The following is a 19086-nucleotide window of genomic DNA, read 5'->3' as shown; positions in this document are numbered from 1 at the left end:
AATAAAAATAATTTTGAAATTATAGATTCATTTTTCATTGTTAGGTCGAGAACTTTTCAGACCACCCTCATGCAAATACAAGCTATATTACGTTTCAAACAGTATTTGAAAGTGACAATGACTGGATCACCCATTATGATACTGGCTTGATGCCTAGTAAAAAAAGAAAACCTACTATATGTGTTTTTTTACAGGTTATAATTAACTCTCATAATTACAGGTGCATCACACCTGTAATTTGCCCTATATAAGTGAAACAGGAAGCTCAATTCCTATCCGAATAAAGGAACATAAATTGCACATTAATAACTATGGTAAATTTGGCCTTTCTGATCATGTCCTGGATATGCTACATAGAACTGACTGGAAAGGCACCTGTTCTTTACATCACACCAATACATTGTATGAGTGCAAATTTAAAGAGGCCTGTGAAATTCTTATTAACCATCCACAATCTTAACAATAATGATATAAAAATTCCAAGAATATGGATGGCACAATTCTACTCACATAAACTTATACGAGTTAAGTTAATTGTGATCTGTAGTAATATAAGATCTTAGCTTTAACATAACAAACTCTTAATGATTAGACCACCAATTTGCTATGTTAAAAAGTATTAATACGAATTTGTTCTCTGATGATGTTATAAAAAGGATAAAGCTTTGATGTAGTGTTTTTTTTTTTTAAATAGAGGTCAGGCCAGTAGCATAACAGCTGATCAAATCATTGTCACTTTGGAATACTGTTTGAAATGTAATATAGTTGGTCTTTGTGTGTGTGTGTGTGTGTGTGTGTATATGTTAAAGATACCAAGCAATTTTTATAAGCTAGGTTTTACACACACACATGCATACATACTCTAGATCTTCTTCCTCTTTTTAGTATTTTTATCCTGCTTGGTGCAGAACCTGCTATGATTATGCAACTGTGGGAAACCCCATCCAGCTTGTTGCTGAGTCTGGGGGGGGGAGAATTTTTATGTCTGTAGATGCATGTGCTCATGGGGCCAGTTTACTTGTTCTGGGGAGGACTAAAAACCTTAGTTTCTGGGGGGAACCTCCCCCACCTTGTATGAGACTGGCTAGCTCACCTTAGTCGAAAGAGACCAGATAAAGGTTCCTCACGTCATGGATGGGAATTGGAGCCAGGTCTTTCTGACCAAAAGACTCTGTCTATACTGACGGAGCTAAGGAGGTTGCGAGTATAAAATTCCAGATGACAACCTTAATATGAAAGTTGAAACATCAGGAAATTAAAGTAAAGGAAAGGTTAAAGGAATATTAGTTTCCGTAGAACTTAAAATAAATCTCATATATTAGTTCACTTATCTTAGTATCATAAATAAGATGAGAGAATACAAATGAAAATAAGTTAATTGGCAATTTGGGATTTAGCTGAACCAACTGTATTCTTACTGGCTTGGAAAGCGATGGTACAAAAGGATAGAATTTGATGCATGCTGGGGAGTCAATGGGTTAGGACCCTGTTGTTTTCATCAGGAAACCAGGGCAAATAGTGGAATACTGTTATACACAAGTCAGCTACTGGACAAGGAGACAAAACTGTATAAGTAACAGATCAACATAATAGGTGTTACCAAAAAATAAGACCAAAACGGGTGAGATATTCTGAGCAATAAATACAAGTTGTTATATTCAGGCAATAACAATCAGGGTAAAGAAAGAGTAGATACAGACTAGATATGAGATGTTTCTTATTTTTCACATCTTTTCTCCATGAGAATTCGTGTGCGTCGTCATGTTGGAACACGGTGTTAGTAATAACTAGTCCAAGCTCTAACAGGAATCGTGCAGGGAAATTTATTCATTTCCTACACTAATGTTTATATCTCCAACAAGGACCAACTTTTCCTATTTCAGTTAGTCAGCCACCTTCTCTAAGCCTCTAAAAATTCCTCAACTTCTTCCATAGTAGAAATGACTGTTATAGAGCAACTAAGTACATGTCCTTGGTAAAGAGTTCTGGAAAAGATAAGTGCTATTTTGTAGAATAATTGATGATAATTTGATGTTTCAACCTCAGTGTGAAATCAGAAGGTCAAGCGTAGAGAATGAAATGAGAGAAGACTTACTGGTGGACAAACATGAGGTATATGAGGAGTTAAGTAAGTCAGATGTCAATAAGGAAATAGGACTTGATGACATATCACTTGTCTTAAGGGAACATTCCAGGGAGTTAGTATTAGCCTTGACCTACCTGTTTAACAAGAGTCTTGCAAAAGCACAAGTCCCAAAGGAATGGAAGGAATATAAAATTGTTTATCTTCACAAAGGTGGTGATAAGACTAATGCTACAAATTATAGGCCAATTTGGAGTTGCAGTTAAAGTATTCAAGAGGTTGGTGAGAGATAGGATACAAAAATGGATTGATAAGAGTGGTATTCTTCGTGCTTGTCAGCATGAGTTTGTTAAAGGGAGGTCGTGTTCTACTAACTTGCTTATGTGCTATAACAAGTTGATGAATGGCACCACAGGAGTCTGTTTTGTGGCACCCCACTAGTTATTTAATTTGTATATTAATGATGTTGGGATGGGTTTAACTGGTGATATTTAATTGTTTGCAGATGATGAGAAGCAGAGGAGAGTGATGAATTATCAAGGAGATGTTGTGGCCTTACAGGGGACCCGAATAGATTTGTATGAGTGGGAAACAGTATGGAACTGCCAGTTCATTGTTGCAGGGGTGTAAGGTTCTGAAATTTGGTAAGTAGCAATGGGATGCAAAGTATATACCTGGTGGGGAAATTCTGGAGGAAGTTGAGAGAACAAGAGACCTTGGAGTGGTGGTCAAGGAGCAGAAGTTCAGATGTCAGAGTACTCAAGTTATGAAGTTACCACATCAAATTATGGCAATGATGTGGAGGTGTTGGATCCTATTTCGTCTTAACCTATACCTTGGATCCATCATTTTGTTACTACGATGTTCTTAAACAAATAATAGGTTGCTAGTTGATTTCTAATCCAAATATAGAGAAAATTTGTATTTATTGACTGCGCCACTCTATATCTGAATTTGTTCAAAAATTGAAGTAAAACCAACTCTCAACTAATTCTTTCTATATGTTGTTATTATGTATATGGGCCGAATTTATTTAACTTATTTATTTCTCCCGCTTTGGCTCGAATATTTTATGAACGGTGCAGTAAAAGTTATTCAGGCAAAATACAACTTTAGATCAGTAAAACAAGCATTTAATTTAGGATTATAAATTATACACTTTAGTTTAAATCACTGAATAAGGTATTATAAACATTACAGTCATATAATTTCAGGCAATGGTTAATCAGTTGTCTGAAATACAGCTTTCACAAAATTCAATTAACTATTTGATAAAGTTTAATGTCATAAAGTTCCTTAGTAACCAATTACATTAATATCTCATAGTTACTTAAGTTTCAATTACAATATAAGGGTGGCAATGCTTCTTCACAAGTATACACTCTTAAATCCACACTCCAGCTAATCTCTGCAAAAGTTACTGTTAATGTAGGGATATTTTGGGAAGAAACACACACACACATCTCCGCATAGGAGTAACATAGTTGGTTAATTCTTACCAGTAATTTTCCTTGTTCATCAATTTATATACGGACACCTTTTATAACTGTATTCACTTAAAACAAATCTTCTTGGTAATAACTGAATAAATTAATGGTTGCAATTCACATAGTTAAAGGTTCTTGCATGGAGCATAACGCTTGTACTATCTTTGACATCACTTGACCAACTCAGTATTCTACTAATAACTCTTGAACTAAGATAACACACAGTAATTCTTTAACTTGAAGTTTTTACGCACAATTGCCTATACTCTCAGCATTTAATTAATCTTTTAGGCACTATATCTCTTAACACAGCTATCGTTTAAATTCAACCTTACTGCCTCTACTTATTCTCTTAATTACTCCATGCTAAGCTTCAAGTTTCTGTGTGTCCCTGAAAAGTTGGTCCTGAATTTAAATGCCAACTAAAGTATAGCTAGTCATCCAGTTGTCACCTTGCTATCTTCCATTGCTTTATTTGTTGTTCTACAACTTACTAGCTAACTCGCTCTTTGACTAGTAAACTTTAATCAGCTACTTGAGTGACTCACCGACTCGCTGTTATCACACTCTGATTCCCCGAAAAATCTCCTCTGATTTCATCCGAATGAATCGTTTTCTCCTTTCTTCGCTTATATATCCTCTCTTTCCGCCGAAATTGTTCTCATGCTCCACTTCTACTAAATCCTTTTCAGCCCTTCAATACTAATCTGTCATGCACTGTTCTAAACTCGTGCTAGCTATCTTATATACGTCTCCATGACAACCAATACAAAATATAATAAAACTGAGGTATTGCAAAACGTTATACCTCTACATACAGGAACAAATAAAGAATATTTACACTTCAATTAATATGCAGTTAAATTGTTGGATACAAATTCTTACAATATTAACATAGCAATAAATAAAATAAACTTAATAAATATTTTAATACAGTCTTTTCACTATTAATACATATCCTTGATTAAATAATTAAATATCAAATAAACTTAAAGGTAGTTATATGAATATTAATTTATAAACAAGTGATTTACATTAAATAATAATTACAAGTTTAGCTTATGTGATGGAAGATCATGTTGGATTCTGAAGCAAATATTAATTATTCAAATCTCTATATATTCAGAATCCAACAGAGGACCTTAACATGCAGAAATAGAGGTTCTGGTTCCATTGTATAAGGCCTTGATCAGCTCTCATGTGGATTTTTGTGCACAGATTTGGTCCCCCCCCTGGTTTTCATCGTGATATGTTGAAAAGGGTCCAGAGAAGAGACTGCCTAAAGTTGTAACTGGTCTTTGGGATGTGGGATATGAGGACAGATTGAGAGAATGCAGTCTGCAAAGCCTTCTGAATAGGAGGAAGAGAGGGATATGATTGGGACATTTAAGTTGGTAAAGGGTTGCTACCAGGTTAATGTGGAAGAAATTTTCCGTAGAATGGGGGAAGGGGCAGAAAAAAGGGGACATAACTGGAAGTTGTATAAGGAGGGTGTAAGCTGGGGCATAAGGAGTAGGTTCTTTGAATGGAAAGTGGTTGTCAGCAGAATGCTTTGCCTGACATTGTGTTGAATGCAGACACAATGAATGGGTTTAAAGCATGGTTTGACAGGCTATGTGTGTGTAACAGTGTTTGTCTTTAGATTCCATGGAGGTCGAGCATTAATAATAGTATAGTTTCAACACTAAATATCAGAGATAACCTACCTGAATGGCAGACAATACCAAGTAGTGATGTGGATAAATTTTGCAATGGAGAACTGGATAATGCAACTTATTTGTACTTATGGTCCCATAGAACAGTGGTCTCCAAAGTGTGTACCCCCCCCATGTATTGACTCGTGTACCCCAGGGGGGTACACGAGTCAATACATGGGGGGGTACGTCAAAAAAGTTTTATATTGATAGGAAAAAAATTAAGTAATTAATTAAAGATAAAGAATATTACTTTCTTTCATCAATTAAACATATATTTAATATAGAAAAAGACATTATAAAGATCCTGTAAACTTAAATTTGTGAGTAGCGCACACTGGGCGACTTTGCACACATAATCGTCCGTGACAAAGCTGTCGTGTTTTTTTAAAACTAGGGAGTAAATCTCTTACTTCTTATCATTGCCATTGTTTGTAGAGCATCCTAGTGTTGACAAGCCCAACAGGAGAAGGAAAATTGCTTAGTTATCCTGCTATCTACAGATGACACCACAGTTGTATTAATTATTTGACTATTAGCAGTAAGATTTTTTATATATTGTTTCTCTGCAATTCCAACGCCTTTTTTGGGCTTACTTTTATGTTTACACTAGAAATAGTGAATTAATATTATCAAAATTGCTTAAATTTTTTAAAAGTGTTTGATATTATCAATAGTAAATGAATTATATTTAAATTTTACAAATTAACCCTCAAAAAATGGATAATGGTTAAAAAAAATTTCCTCCAAAGAAACTCTCACAATCAATTGGTGGTATGCGCTATTTATTTTTTCTGTCTTGGGGATAAGCGATCAAAAAAGTTTGGAGACCACTGCCATAGAAGCAAGTGCCTGCAAGATTCCTGTTCAAAACATGGACTAGTTATTACTAACATCATGTGCCAACATAAAAATGTGCAAAAATTCACATGAAGCGAAGATGCAAGAAATAAGAAGTCTCATTGACTATGCTATTGTTAATAGCGAGATATCTTCATGCTGGTTCAGAACACAAAAGTATACACATGATTTGAAAATGGAAATAATCAACAAATAGTCTTGAGCAGGATAAAATTGAATATCATTTTGAAAAGAAGAGGGTGTAAGAAACGGGAAGTTAGTAATGATGTAAACATTTTGTGCAATATTATCATAATATCCTGTATATCCATGGGGGGAAGGGGTACATATCAAGACTTTAAAGATGGTGATAATGACATTCTTGCTACATATTTTCTGCATTTTTCTATTGTTTGTCACATCATTTAATAACTTTTAAAATTAATTACTCCAGAAATTTAGTGTGTTCTTAAATTTTTTTTTTCACTTTGTTTATCACTATCATCATTGATTACTTTGAGTAATCTTTCAAGCCTTCTTGATAGCTTCCACAAAATAATTTGGCATCTTTATGATATTTATCTTCTACACATTTTCCAAAATCTTCCTATAACTTTTGTTTAACTATTTTTACAGATAATTTGGCTTTCATACATTTCTCTCTATATTTCCTAAAAGCACATACTGATTTATTAGCCAGGGACCTTTATATGATTTCTTTTCATGTACTGCTCTTTATTTTACTGTGACAATATAAATTTTGCATTTCTCTATCTTTATAGATAGCTTCCCTAGTTAATTAAAGTTTTCTTTGGATTTTGCAGCCATCTCTAAGATCTGAATGTTGTTTTCAAATTCCTTTATTTTTTGCCAATAATATCTGTTCATTTAAGTCTGTAATTCATACCTGTGAGCTGTCTTGTCTCCCAAGGAAGACAAGGATATCTACATTAGAACTGAAGGAGGTACAGGAAGATGGTTTGATGTTAAATCAAGTGTGCAACAAGTGTGTGTACATTATCTCCACTGTTATTCATCATCTAAATGGATCACATTATGAAGGAAAGAAGTATTAACCTGGATATCAAAATTGAAAATGATAATCTTGGTTTTTTACTTTATGCAGATGATATTATACTTCAAAATAAACCCAATACAAGTATGCATGATTCCCTGACTAAACTGAATAATTGTCATAATAAATTTGGTCTGCATATCAACAATAAAAAGATGAAGACAATGAAAATACAAAGAAACATTGAAAATATCTACTGTCTCCTGGACAGTAGATGTTTTCATCATGCCTGTATTAAGCCATTTAGCAGCATTAGGGATACTTTCTAGGTGCTCCATTTCAATATCATCTAGCACACCTTAGACATAAATGTGAGGATACTTTTCAAAATATTTGCCAACTTTTTAAAAAAATTTGATATTGCAGTACTGAAATCATTTCAGAACATATAAACGAAATACTGTTTTGAATAAATTTTTCTCACAATGCTGGCTATACCAAAATTCTAAGTATGGCCTCGTCTGCATGTGTCTGTATTAGAAGAAAAGCAAATTGTATATTTAAAAATAATTAAGGAAGACAAGAATATCTATAGAAGTAAATCATTGCAGCTATTTAGCTCAATTTTTGATTAACTGAAAATTGCAAATCAAATCTGGAAATAGACAATAGAATTAGTAAAACTGATTTTATAGGAATCAGCTGAACAAATTTATATGGAATAAGAAAGAAATTAGTCAAAACACTAAATTAGCTATATACAAGACAGTGTTCAAACCAATTTTCCTACCAAATCAGTGTTACTAATTCTATTGTCTATTTCCATATTTGATTTGCAATTTTCAATTAATCAAAAACTGAGCCTAAATAGCTGAAATGATTTACTTCTTCTATAGATATTCTTGTCTTCCTTAAATATTTTTAGCATTATAGATATCTTTGTCTTCCTTAAGCTGAAATGATTTACTTCTTCTATATATATATCCTTGTCTTCCTTAGTTATTTAAAGCAAATTGTATATTTAAAAATAATTAAGGAAGACAAGGATATCTATAGAAGAAGTAAATCATTTCAGCTATTTAGGCTCAATTTTTAATTAATTGAAAATTGCAAATGAAATATGGAAATAGACAGAATTAGTAAAACTGATTTTATAGGAAGTCAGCTGAATAAATTTATATGAAAGAAATTAGTCAAAACATTAAATTAGCTATATATAAGACAGTGTTCAAAGCAATGTTAACTTATGCATCTGAAAGCTGAGTTAAAAATAAAATTCCTAAAAAAAAAAAAAAATGAGTCCAGAGACATGAAAGTTCTGAGAAAAATTAGGGGAGTAAACAGATGGCATCAATAGCAGTATCATATTAAAAATTAGGATATTAGGAAAGAACCAGCCATTGTTAGCATTCAGGATAACAATGGCTAGTATTATTAGCAGAGATAATCTCAAATAGTATAGTCACTAAACAGAATGGGAAATGAAAGATTTGCAAAATTTTTCCCAGAGTTCTTTGCTAGGAAAATGACCCAGAGGAAGACCAAGATGTAAGTGGATTGACACAGTAAAATACTGTGCCTTAGAAGACAGAAATATAAGATCTGATAAAGTTGGAGTCTTGACAGCCATTGTTAGCATTCAGGATAACAATGGCTAGTATTATTAGCAGAGATAATCTCAAATAGTATAGTCACTAAACAGAATGGGAAATGAAAGATTTGCAAAATTTTTCCCAGAGTTCTTTGCTAGGAAAATGACCCAGAGGAAGACCAAGATGTAAGTGGATTGACACAGTAAAATACTGTGCCTTAGAAGACAGAAATATAAGATCTGATAAAGTTGGAGTCTTGACAGCTACCAGATTAATCTGGAGGAAAATAATCAATCGGAAGTTAGTAATGATGTAACATTTTCATGTGATATTATCATAATATCCTGCATATCCCTTGAGGATAAATATCAAGAATTTTACGAGGTTTCTCAGAAATTAGAACAATGGAATTTGATCAATGGCACTTCTAAGCAATAGGGGTGCTTAAGGGTCAAAGCTGTATAACTGAGAGGAGACCTCCACATAGCCTTTAAAGGAATGCGGAGAACCGACCAGGGCTTCTGACCTAATGTCCAATCCTCACCTTCTCGTGGTGCACCCTGTTGGGTATCTACTTGGATACTCAACGGACAAGGATGGGCTGGCAATTTGGGATTTAGCCGACCAAATTGTATTCTTATTGGTTAAACCAAAATATAGAATGATGGTACAACATGACAAAATTTCATGCCGGCTGGGGCGTCGCCCGGTTAAACAAGGCCCCCGTTGTTTTTGCCAGGGAACCAGGGCGAACAGCGAAAAGTCAGGTACTGGAACAAATCTGAAAATAAACCCCAACTCAACATCACCAGAGTTAAAGATCGGTACGATCAATGTAAGAAGCCTGAATGGCAAAGAAATGGAGCTAGCTGAGGAATTAGATAAGTACCAGATCGACATAATAGGGGTGACTGAAACAAAAAAGACCAAAACTGGTGAGATCTTTCTGAGCAATAAATACAAAATGTTATATTCAGGCAATGACAATCAAGGAAAAGAAGGAGTAGCCATAGTATTCAACACAAAATACGAGGCTAATCTTCTTGAATGGCAGTCAGTCTCAAGTAGAGTAATGTGGGCAAATATGAGAATGGGGAACTGGACAATGAGACTTATTTGTGCCTATGGTCCCACAGAAGGTTCTACTAAGGTAGAAGTGGAGGAATTTTTTGAGGCTTTAGAAAAAGCAACTGACACAATGAAAAAGGAAAAGTTGGTCCTTGTTGGGGATCTAAATAGCAGAGTAGGAAATGATTGTGAGACATACAAAAATATTTTGGGAAAATTTGGAGAAAAGAGCAAAGCTAATAATAATGGCCAATATCTGTTGGATTTCTGCTCAGGACATGGACTGGTTATTACTAACACCATGTTCCAACATAAAAATGTGCACAAATTCACATGGAGAGAAGAGGCTAGGAATAAGAAAAGTCTCATTGACTATGTAATTGTTGATAGTGATGTTTTCTCCCTTGTGCAGGACACCAGAGTGTACAGAGGATTTGAAATTGGAAGTGATCACTATTTAGTCTTGAGCAGGATAAAATTGAATTTCATATTGAAAAGAATAACATGTAAGAAAGTTTTAAAGCGAATAAAAGTTGAGCAGCTCTCAGATGTGAGCTGTAGACTAAAATACACAGAGATTATTGAAGAAAAAATGAAAGAGTTTGAGAACAGGAATCAAACCTTGGAAATTCAGTGGCAAACTCTGAAGAAAACATTGATTGATTCTGCCAGAGAGGCATGTGGTGAGGTTGTCTGTAAGGATAAAAAAATCAGAACTCCCTGGTGGACACAGGAAGTTAAAGAGGCAGTGAAGAAAAAAGAAAGCATACCAAAAGTTCCTGCCAAATAAGTCAGCTTGTGCTCTTAGAGAATATAGAGACAAATGCAAGAATGCTAAACACTGTGTAAAACTAGCTAAATAAAAGTCATGGGAGGACTTTGGCAAGAATATAGAAAATAAATATCAAGACGGTGGCAAAATATTCTGGAGGTTGTTGAAGAAGCTTAAGAATGGAGGAAAGAGTGCTATAAAAGGAATTTGAGATGATAAAGGTGACATGAAAACGGGAGAAAAAGATATCCTTGAAGTATGGAGTAATTACTTTGAAAAACTGCTAAATGAAACAAGCAGTGATGACAGCACAGTGGTAAAAAACATTGACCAGGCATGCAATCAGGAATACATATCCATACTTGAAGTAGAAAAAGCCATCAAAGGCTTGAAATGTGGAAAGGCAGCAGGAGTAGATGATATTCGACCAGAAATGCTGAAGTATGGTGGCATAAGAGTCTTACAGTGGCTGCACTGCATAGTTCAGAAAGCCTGGACAGAGGGACAAATTCCCGATGATTGGAGTAGAGCTCTCATAGTACCCATATATAAAAAGGGAAATAAAACTGAATGTGAGAATTACAGAGGTATTTCCCTACTGAGTGTTCCTGGCAAGATCTATGCAAGTATACTTGAGAAACGGTTAAGAATTGTGGAAGAAAAGCTTGGTGAAGAACAAGCTGGATTCAGGCCAAATAGAGGCTGTCAGGATCAGATCTTCACTTTACGACAAATAGTCGAGAAAGCATGGGAATATAACAAAGATCTGTATTTAAGTTTTGCTGATCTGGAAAAGGCATATGACAAGGTGCCAAGAGAGAAGCTATTCAATACGCTGCAGTTATATGGTGTCAATGGGGCATTATATCAAGCAATACTTATTCTTTATTTCAGTTGTAAGTCAGCAGTTAGAATTGAAGTACAGGAAGATGGTTTAATGTTAAATCTGGTGTGAGACAAGGATGTACATTATCTCCTCTGTTATTCATTATCTATATGGATCACATTATGAAGGAAAGTGGTATTAAACATGATATCAAAATTGGAGATGTTAATGTCAGCTCTTTGCTTTATGCAGATGATGTTATATTTCTAAATAAATCCGCTACAAGTCTGCAAGATTCTCTGACTAAATTGAATAGCTGTTGTAATAGATATGGTATAAAGGTCAGCAATAAAAAGACAAAGACAATGAAAATAGGCAGAATCATTGAAAATGTCAACTGTGTTGTGAATGGAGAACCTGTGGAACAAGTAAAACATTTCAGCTATTTAGGCACGATTTTTAGTGAAGATGGTAAATTAAATCTAGAAATAGACAACAGAATCAGCAAAGCTGGTATGGTGGGAAGTCAATTGAATAAATTCATATGGAATAAGAGAGAAATTAGTCGGAACACTAAATTAGCTATATACAAGACAGTGTTCAAACCAGTTTTAACTTATGGATCTGAGAGCTGGGTCAGAAGTAAAACACTTGACCAAAGACTAGAGACCACAGATATGAGAGTCCTGAGAAAGATTATAGGCGTGAACAGATGGCATCAATGGCAGTATCATATTAAAAACGAGGATATTAGGAAAGAACTTGGCATTGTCAGCATCCAGGAATGCGTTAGCAGAGCTAATCTCAGGTGGTATGGTCACTTAAATAGAATGGGCGAGGAAAGATTAGCAAAACAAGTGTTCTCTGCCAGGTTGGCAGCAAAACGACCCAGAGGAAGACCAAGATATAGGTGGATTGATACGGTACAAAGTGCTTTAGACGATAGAAATATAAGATCTGATAATGTTGGAGTGTTGACAAGTAACAGGCTGATTTGGAGGAAAATTGTAGATAGGAAATTAATAATGATGTAATTTTTTCATGTAGTACTATCATATCCTGTACACCCCTTGAGGGTACATGGCAGGAATTTGATGATGATGATTTCTAAGCAATGAAGATAAGTGTGTATTATTTTTGAAAGGATGTGAGTTCAATAAATCATAGTTTAGCAGCAGATTTTTGTTGCCAGCAGTGTGTTTTTTTTTAATGAAAGGTAAGAATTTAAAAAAAAAATGAGCTTATTCTCTTTTTACCAAAACCAGGTAATGTACAGCATCCTCCCCCCCCCCCCCCCCGGCAGATAACTGAAACCATCGATAGTACTGAACACTATATATACACACACAATGTTTTTTCTTATACATACCTATGATAAAGTGTAATTTATAAATTAGGCACAGTAAGATATTAATAATAATTACAATAATAAAACAGCAATTAAAATAATATATTGCAATAAAAGTTATATGAATTTGAATGGATTCTCAGCAACATCAGCATATGTTTTTTTTATTATTTATTTATATATTATTTTATGAATTCAAGAACTTTCACCTTTTAAAACGCTTAAAAGGAAGCATCAATCTGATAACCAAAAACTACTGAGAACGGAGTGCAATTTAAAACTTATAAATTGTTTATTTCTGGAATTTTCTCATTTAATATTTTCAGACTGGAGTTGACCATGGGTAATTGAAACCACAGAAAGCAAACATGCAGATGTGTGTGTGTGTGTGGGGGGGGGGGGGAAACTACTGTAATCTAAAGAAAAACTGCTGAAAAGGAAAATACTGACATCAAATATCACATATGTTTAGTCAATTTGTGATGATAATCACAAATTGACTAAATATGTGATGTCTAAATTGACTAAATGTTTCTGATAAAAATACTTGTAATTAACATAATGAGAATACTGACCTGTGCATAATAGGATGGGATATTGGAGGTGTGTGTTCTGGAGTCATCATGCCTGTATTAAGCCGTTTAGCAGCATTAGGGATACTTTCTAGGTGCTCCATTTCAATATCATCTAGCACAGAAAAAAATGCTATTGTATTTGCCTTCAAGCATGCACACATAAGACATAAATGTGAGGATACTTTTCAAAATATTTGCCAACTTTTTTAAAAAATTTGATATTGCAGTACTGAAATCATTTCATAATATATAAATGAAATACTGTTTTGAATAAATTTTTCTCATAATGCTGGCTATAACAAAATTCTAAGTATGGCCTCTTCTGCAGGTGTCTGTATTAGATGAAAAGCAAATTGTATATTTAAAAATAATTAAGGAAGACAAGGATATCTATATTTAAGGCTAAATTTTGTCAGAAACTAGAGCAATCGAATTTGATTATTGGCACTTCTAAACTGAATAATTGCTGTAATAATTTTGGTATGAAAATCACCAATAAAAAGACAAAGACTATGAAAATTGGCAAGAATATTGATAACTGCAAAAGAACCTATAGAACAAGTAAAATTTTCAGCTGTTTAGGCACAATTTTTAGTGAAGATGGCAAATTCAATATGGAAACAGGCAATAGAATTCAAAAAGTAGAACACTTTCATTGCTTACACCTTTATCCAGGTGTAAGCAAATGAACTTTGTTTGCTTACACTTGAATACAGGATTAAACAAGAATATAATTTCTTATATTCTTGTATAATTTACTTTCTAACCAACAAATGAAAAACTTTCTATACATGTGCTTAAACCTGGATAAAGGGTATTTCAGGAATGTAATATCTTGGCAAGTATAATTTACTTTCTAACCAACTGAAAAAATTTTATACAACTCTTTCTAATCCAGAGTATTTTAATAATCAGGTGTATAACTTTCTGTCAGTTATACATAATCTTGTAATAAATACAGTTACAACTCCTGCATACCCCCAGTACAGCTCACAAAATGACATGAGCCTGTTTCATTTAGTGGCACTGTGTGCAGCCAACATTTGTGTGTTTATTAGTAGAGAGAGAGAGAGGTCTGGCTATATGGTTAACATGCAGTGGGGAGATGATGAGAACTGTGAGCCTGTAATAGCACTTCACAAGGTTGGACTCCAGCCACCTGGTATTTTCAATATGCTAAAAAAACTTGGGATCAGTAGGATGTTTGTGTATCAGTGGATTTGAAGCTGGACAGTGAATGAATATTGACAGCAGCTAATTTTTGCAATCTAAAAGAAAGTAGAAGAATGATTATGATGCTAGCTCAACAAAACAGTGCCTTTAGAAACTAGCAGTTAGAAAAAAAGCCTACATTGGAAAGAGAATGCATGGGAGAGAACCTGACTGAAAAGAGGGGACTAATCTTTGAACTAGACTGCCTCTTCTAGGTAGCATAAAACAGATTTAGGGAAATTTTTGATCAATGACCTGAAGTGTTAGAATGGCAGCCTAGGTTTGGACCAATTTCGGATTTATATAGTGTAATTAGATAAGAATACCACTTTTTTTTTTTTATAAAGGCTAGAAGTATAAATTAGCCCACAAAGAGAAATTCTAGAAATCTGGATATACCCACAGGTAAAAAGAAGGGAGGTGAAATCTTCCTTGCCAGAAATCCCAGCCTGGTTGGCCAAGTGAATAGCATACCTGCTCTCCAACCAACAGATTGTGTGTTCAAATCCCACTGCACGTTTTGTTAAAGCCTGCTCTGTTAAATGCATACTTATTAAGTATGCTTATGCATGCATAAAGTAAGTTTATAAAGGAGTGTATTTTGACAGTGTTGATGGGTGTTCTTATCCCACTGGAGAATGGTAAGGAGATCTTATTATCCTCAAATTATTCTAAAGGCCCCTCTGTCATTATCCTGAAGTTCATGTTATCCATAATCCTGCTGATGGCACTAATAAGCTGGCCAAGTGATTCCCATATCTGCTCTCCAACCAAGAGGCTGTGGGTTTGAATCCTGCACTGAGCATGTTTCGTGAGAGATAAATTTCATCACCTGGTGTGCAACCAGGTGACCCCATTTATTGTAGTACTGAAGTAGCTTGAAAAGTTCCATGCCTGGTCACTAGAATATGGTTTCCATATTATTTCCATATTTCCAAGGTAAAAAATGAATAAATCTCTAGCTTCATCTGTTTCCAGATGAAGAATAAATAAATAATAATAATAATATATATATATATTATTAGTGTAAAGGAGTAATTTTCAAAATGAATATTTGCAAAGTGAATCTTATTACTGATGGATTGATAATGTAAACAAATGAAATATAACAAAAGGAAATATTAAACAGAGCTCCTAATTTAACATTCGAAAATATGCTAAAAAATGAAAAGTTCTGCATCAAAGACATGGGCGATACTGATGAATTATTTTCTTGGAAACAGTGATGGAATTAGATAAATATGAAACTTTATCATAGCATCAATAAGGATGCTATGATTTTTGTTTATTTCGTATATATTATGATAATAAGGATGCTTTTCGTTTATAAAGAAATAAAAGAAACTGTTGTTCTCTTGTAATGAATTTTTGATATGTGCTCTTATAATTAAACTGCCTAAGGCAAGACAATATTTATACTCAAGAATGGAACAATAAAGATACACTGCATAGTCCAATGGAAGGTAAGAAGGAAAAAAGGGGTTATATTTTGAGAAAAGGTCTGATAAAGAACTCTCTAATGAAGATTCATTGTTTTTGTAGGAATTTGTTGTGAAAAACAACAAATTCTGATAGACTGATTAATTGCATGTTAAACAAACCAATAATAGAATGAGTCAATGAGAGAATGAATTATAGAAGGTCTTGGATCTTATTCAAAGCTTTACTCTCCACTCCCCTTTTTCATTTTCAAAACCTTGTAATGTTTTGGTAACTCACACTTAAAGATCTTTAACCAATGTCTTAAACACTGATCTCCTTGCCATTCTAAAGAGGGAACGGGTATAACCTGGTGAACTTTAATGCCATCAAAATGCAATCCTGTCTCATTTTCAGAAAGAAAGCCTATGCTGCTCTCTCTCCCTCATTTTTGACAATAATCCTCTTGCCAACGAGGACTAGTCTTCTTTCTTTTTGTTAACTCTCAATCTAAATCTATTATGGCATAAATCCATAAGATCCACAGCTTTTTCATTTTCCAGAAAACTTGGCATTGTTTTCTGTTTCAAATAGCACTTCTTGCCTGCTCGTTTCAGTGAGGTCTTGGGACCATTTATGTTTGGGACTGATACACACTCACATTGCTCGAAAAAGCTGAAATTTCACCCAACCTCGGAATATTGTTTGTACATTTGGAATGGTATACCTAAAACTTTCCTCAAATTGTTTGATTGCATATAGAAGCAAACAATTCACTTAGCTGATGACTCTCCAGTCGCAATGCTCTGTTGCTGCATTATGTCTCTTCTATAGGTATTCATAGGCACTGCTCCTCTGAAATAGTTGCTACTATTCCTTCAATTTCCTGTACTCATATATGGGCACAAGCAGCTGCCAGTCAACACCCATATTTACTTCAAATCCAAACTCATTGAACCAACTTCTCATCCTCTGCTTTTTGGAAAACAGTGTGTGTGTGTGTGTGTGTGTGTGTGTGTGTGTGTGTGTGTGTGTGTGACACACACACACACACACACACATACACACTGCTCAACAAATTATGTAAAACCTTACTTGCCCAAGGACTCTGCCCTCCCCATCTCCCATTTTTTAACATGTCCCAATAAGCCAACAAGATGTTTTTTGATTAATAATGCTATACCATAGTTGAAATTATTTTTTTTTTTATTAAATAAATTTTTAAAAAAAATTTTGTTCAGTCTATAGCTACTCATCGGCTAGCAAAATCTACTTCCCAGGGATAAGTGGACATCAGCGTGTAATATTTATTATATTAAATATATATATTTATAAAAAGATGAGATAGTAGTCTAAATAATAACTATAAGATGTTATATTCAGGCAACAATAATAAGGGAAAGAAAGAAAGGAATAGCTGTATCATTCAACATGAAATCTCCAGTAGGATGATACAGACAAATTTCAAAATGGAATCCTGGATGAAGACTTAAAACAGTAAAGAAGAAATTAATATTTGACATACAGAAATGTTTGGAGGAAATCTAGAGAGAAAAAGGCAAAGCTAATAATAATAATAATAATAATGGTAAAAACCTGCTGGATTTCTGTTTGGGACACAGACTAGTTACTACAAATATTATATTTCATATTAAGATGTGCATAAATTCAAATGAAGAGAGCAAGGAATAAGAAAAGTCTTATTAACTATGTTAATGGCAACATCTCTTTAAACTGGTTCCACCCATAAGCATATACAGGAGATTTAAAAAAGGAAGTGATCACCATTTAGTTCAAGCAGGATAATAAAGAATATCATATTGAAAAGAGCAAAAGTTATAAAAAAAAAAGAATCAAAACTGTAGACTCAATTATAGAAATGTTATTGGAGATAAAAATGACTCTGGAATAGGAACAAAACTTTAGAGACTAAACGGCAAAATCGAGTAAAACAACACTAAATGATCCAGCCAAGTGGGAATGTTGTCTTCAAAGATTAAAAAAAATAAAAAAAATCTAAATTGCATGATTGACCCACATAGGTGCTCTGAGCAAATACAGAGAAAAATGTAAGACAGCTATGTGTAAAAGTAGCCAAACAAAAGTCATGAGAAGACTGGTAAGTCAAGTAGATAAAATTATGAAGGTGACAAAATGCACTAATTAATTTTCAAGGAACTGCATTCAAAATAAAGGTAGAAACTGAATATGAATAATATGTATACAAAGTTCTATTGAAAAAAAATAATAATAATGAACTTAGAAATGGAGGAAAGAGTATTATCAAAAGGAATTAAAGATGATAAAGGTGACATAAAAACTGAAGATTAATATATTCTGTAGGTCTGGAGTAATTAACAATGAAAAATAATTGGGTGAGAAAAGTAGTAGTGTTAGATCCTAAATGAAGGAATCTTGGAAAGAAATCATTCATTTGGAATCTAACATATAAAACTTGCTGACAAAAGAGAAATACCTGCACATCAGCTGTAATTAAAAGTGAAACTTCTTCACTTTATGTAAAATTTGTATTCTTTATTTTAAGTGCCTTATATTTAAGCTGATGTGATTACATTAAGATTTCATTTTTAAGTATGTCTAAAAAGAGAGATAATCTGATTTAAATTTAAGTCTCACTTAAGCTATGTAAAATTTACTGAGTCATCTAAAAAGTTGCTAAGTAATAATTCCTGGAAGGCATAAAGCTACACGTGTACAGCATAACGCTAGCGGCTATAGCTAGCGTTACGCTGTACTTGGAAAATGACGTTGCCATGTATTCTGTGAATCCAAGTATAACAGCATCGTAAAAGCGAAGGATGAACCCAAAGGGGTGAAAAGATAAGGGTCGTGTGCAAAAAGGGGACTAAGAAAAAGAGGGTGCTCTATAGAAGAATATAAAGGGTTGAGCCCATATCAGGAGGACCTCTGGTCGTAACGTTTTCCTGTTTTGGTGGTTCGGAAGTTAGTGGGCAGTTTTGCGTAAGGGGGGGGTGTGTGTGAAGTCTGTGATCAGATGTCGGACTGCGAGCGTTCTTAATATGAAGTAGGATTCTAAGCAAAGCTGAAGGTAAAAATTCCAGTCCTAGCAGAATCAAGCCGTCGCTGAAAAGTCCCATTGAGTTGTTCCTGAAACGCAAAGATTTGAGTCAGTT

At 34.1% G+C, this 19086-nt stretch overlaps 1 protein-coding gene across 1 annotated transcript in view; it reads right to left on the bottom strand.

Annotated features, from left to right (window-relative positions):
* Nucleotides 1–19086, bottom strand: part of LOC150109438 (P2R1A-PPP2R2A-interacting phosphatase regulator 1) — a 208785-nt gene that overhangs the window by 18689 nt on the left and 171010 nt on the right. Inside the window, exon 9 of the mRNA XM_090413162.1 lies at nucleotides 13301–13412. Coding sequence (XP_090269288.1) covers nucleotides 13301–13412 — 112 coding nt within the window. The remainder of the gene's footprint in view (nucleotides 1–13300; nucleotides 13413–19086) is intronic.

This window comes from Typopeltis vanoorti, chromosome 2, assembly GCF_054136105.1.
Source record: "Typopeltis vanoorti isolate ZY-2024b chromosome 2, IOZ_Tvanoo_1.0, whole genome shotgun sequence".
Lineage (NCBI taxonomy): Eukaryota > Metazoa > Arthropoda > Arachnida > Uropygi > Thelyphonidae > Typopeltis > Typopeltis vanoorti.
Note: the sequence above shows the minus strand (reverse complement) of the source record. Positions and strands in the feature narration are given on the sequence as shown.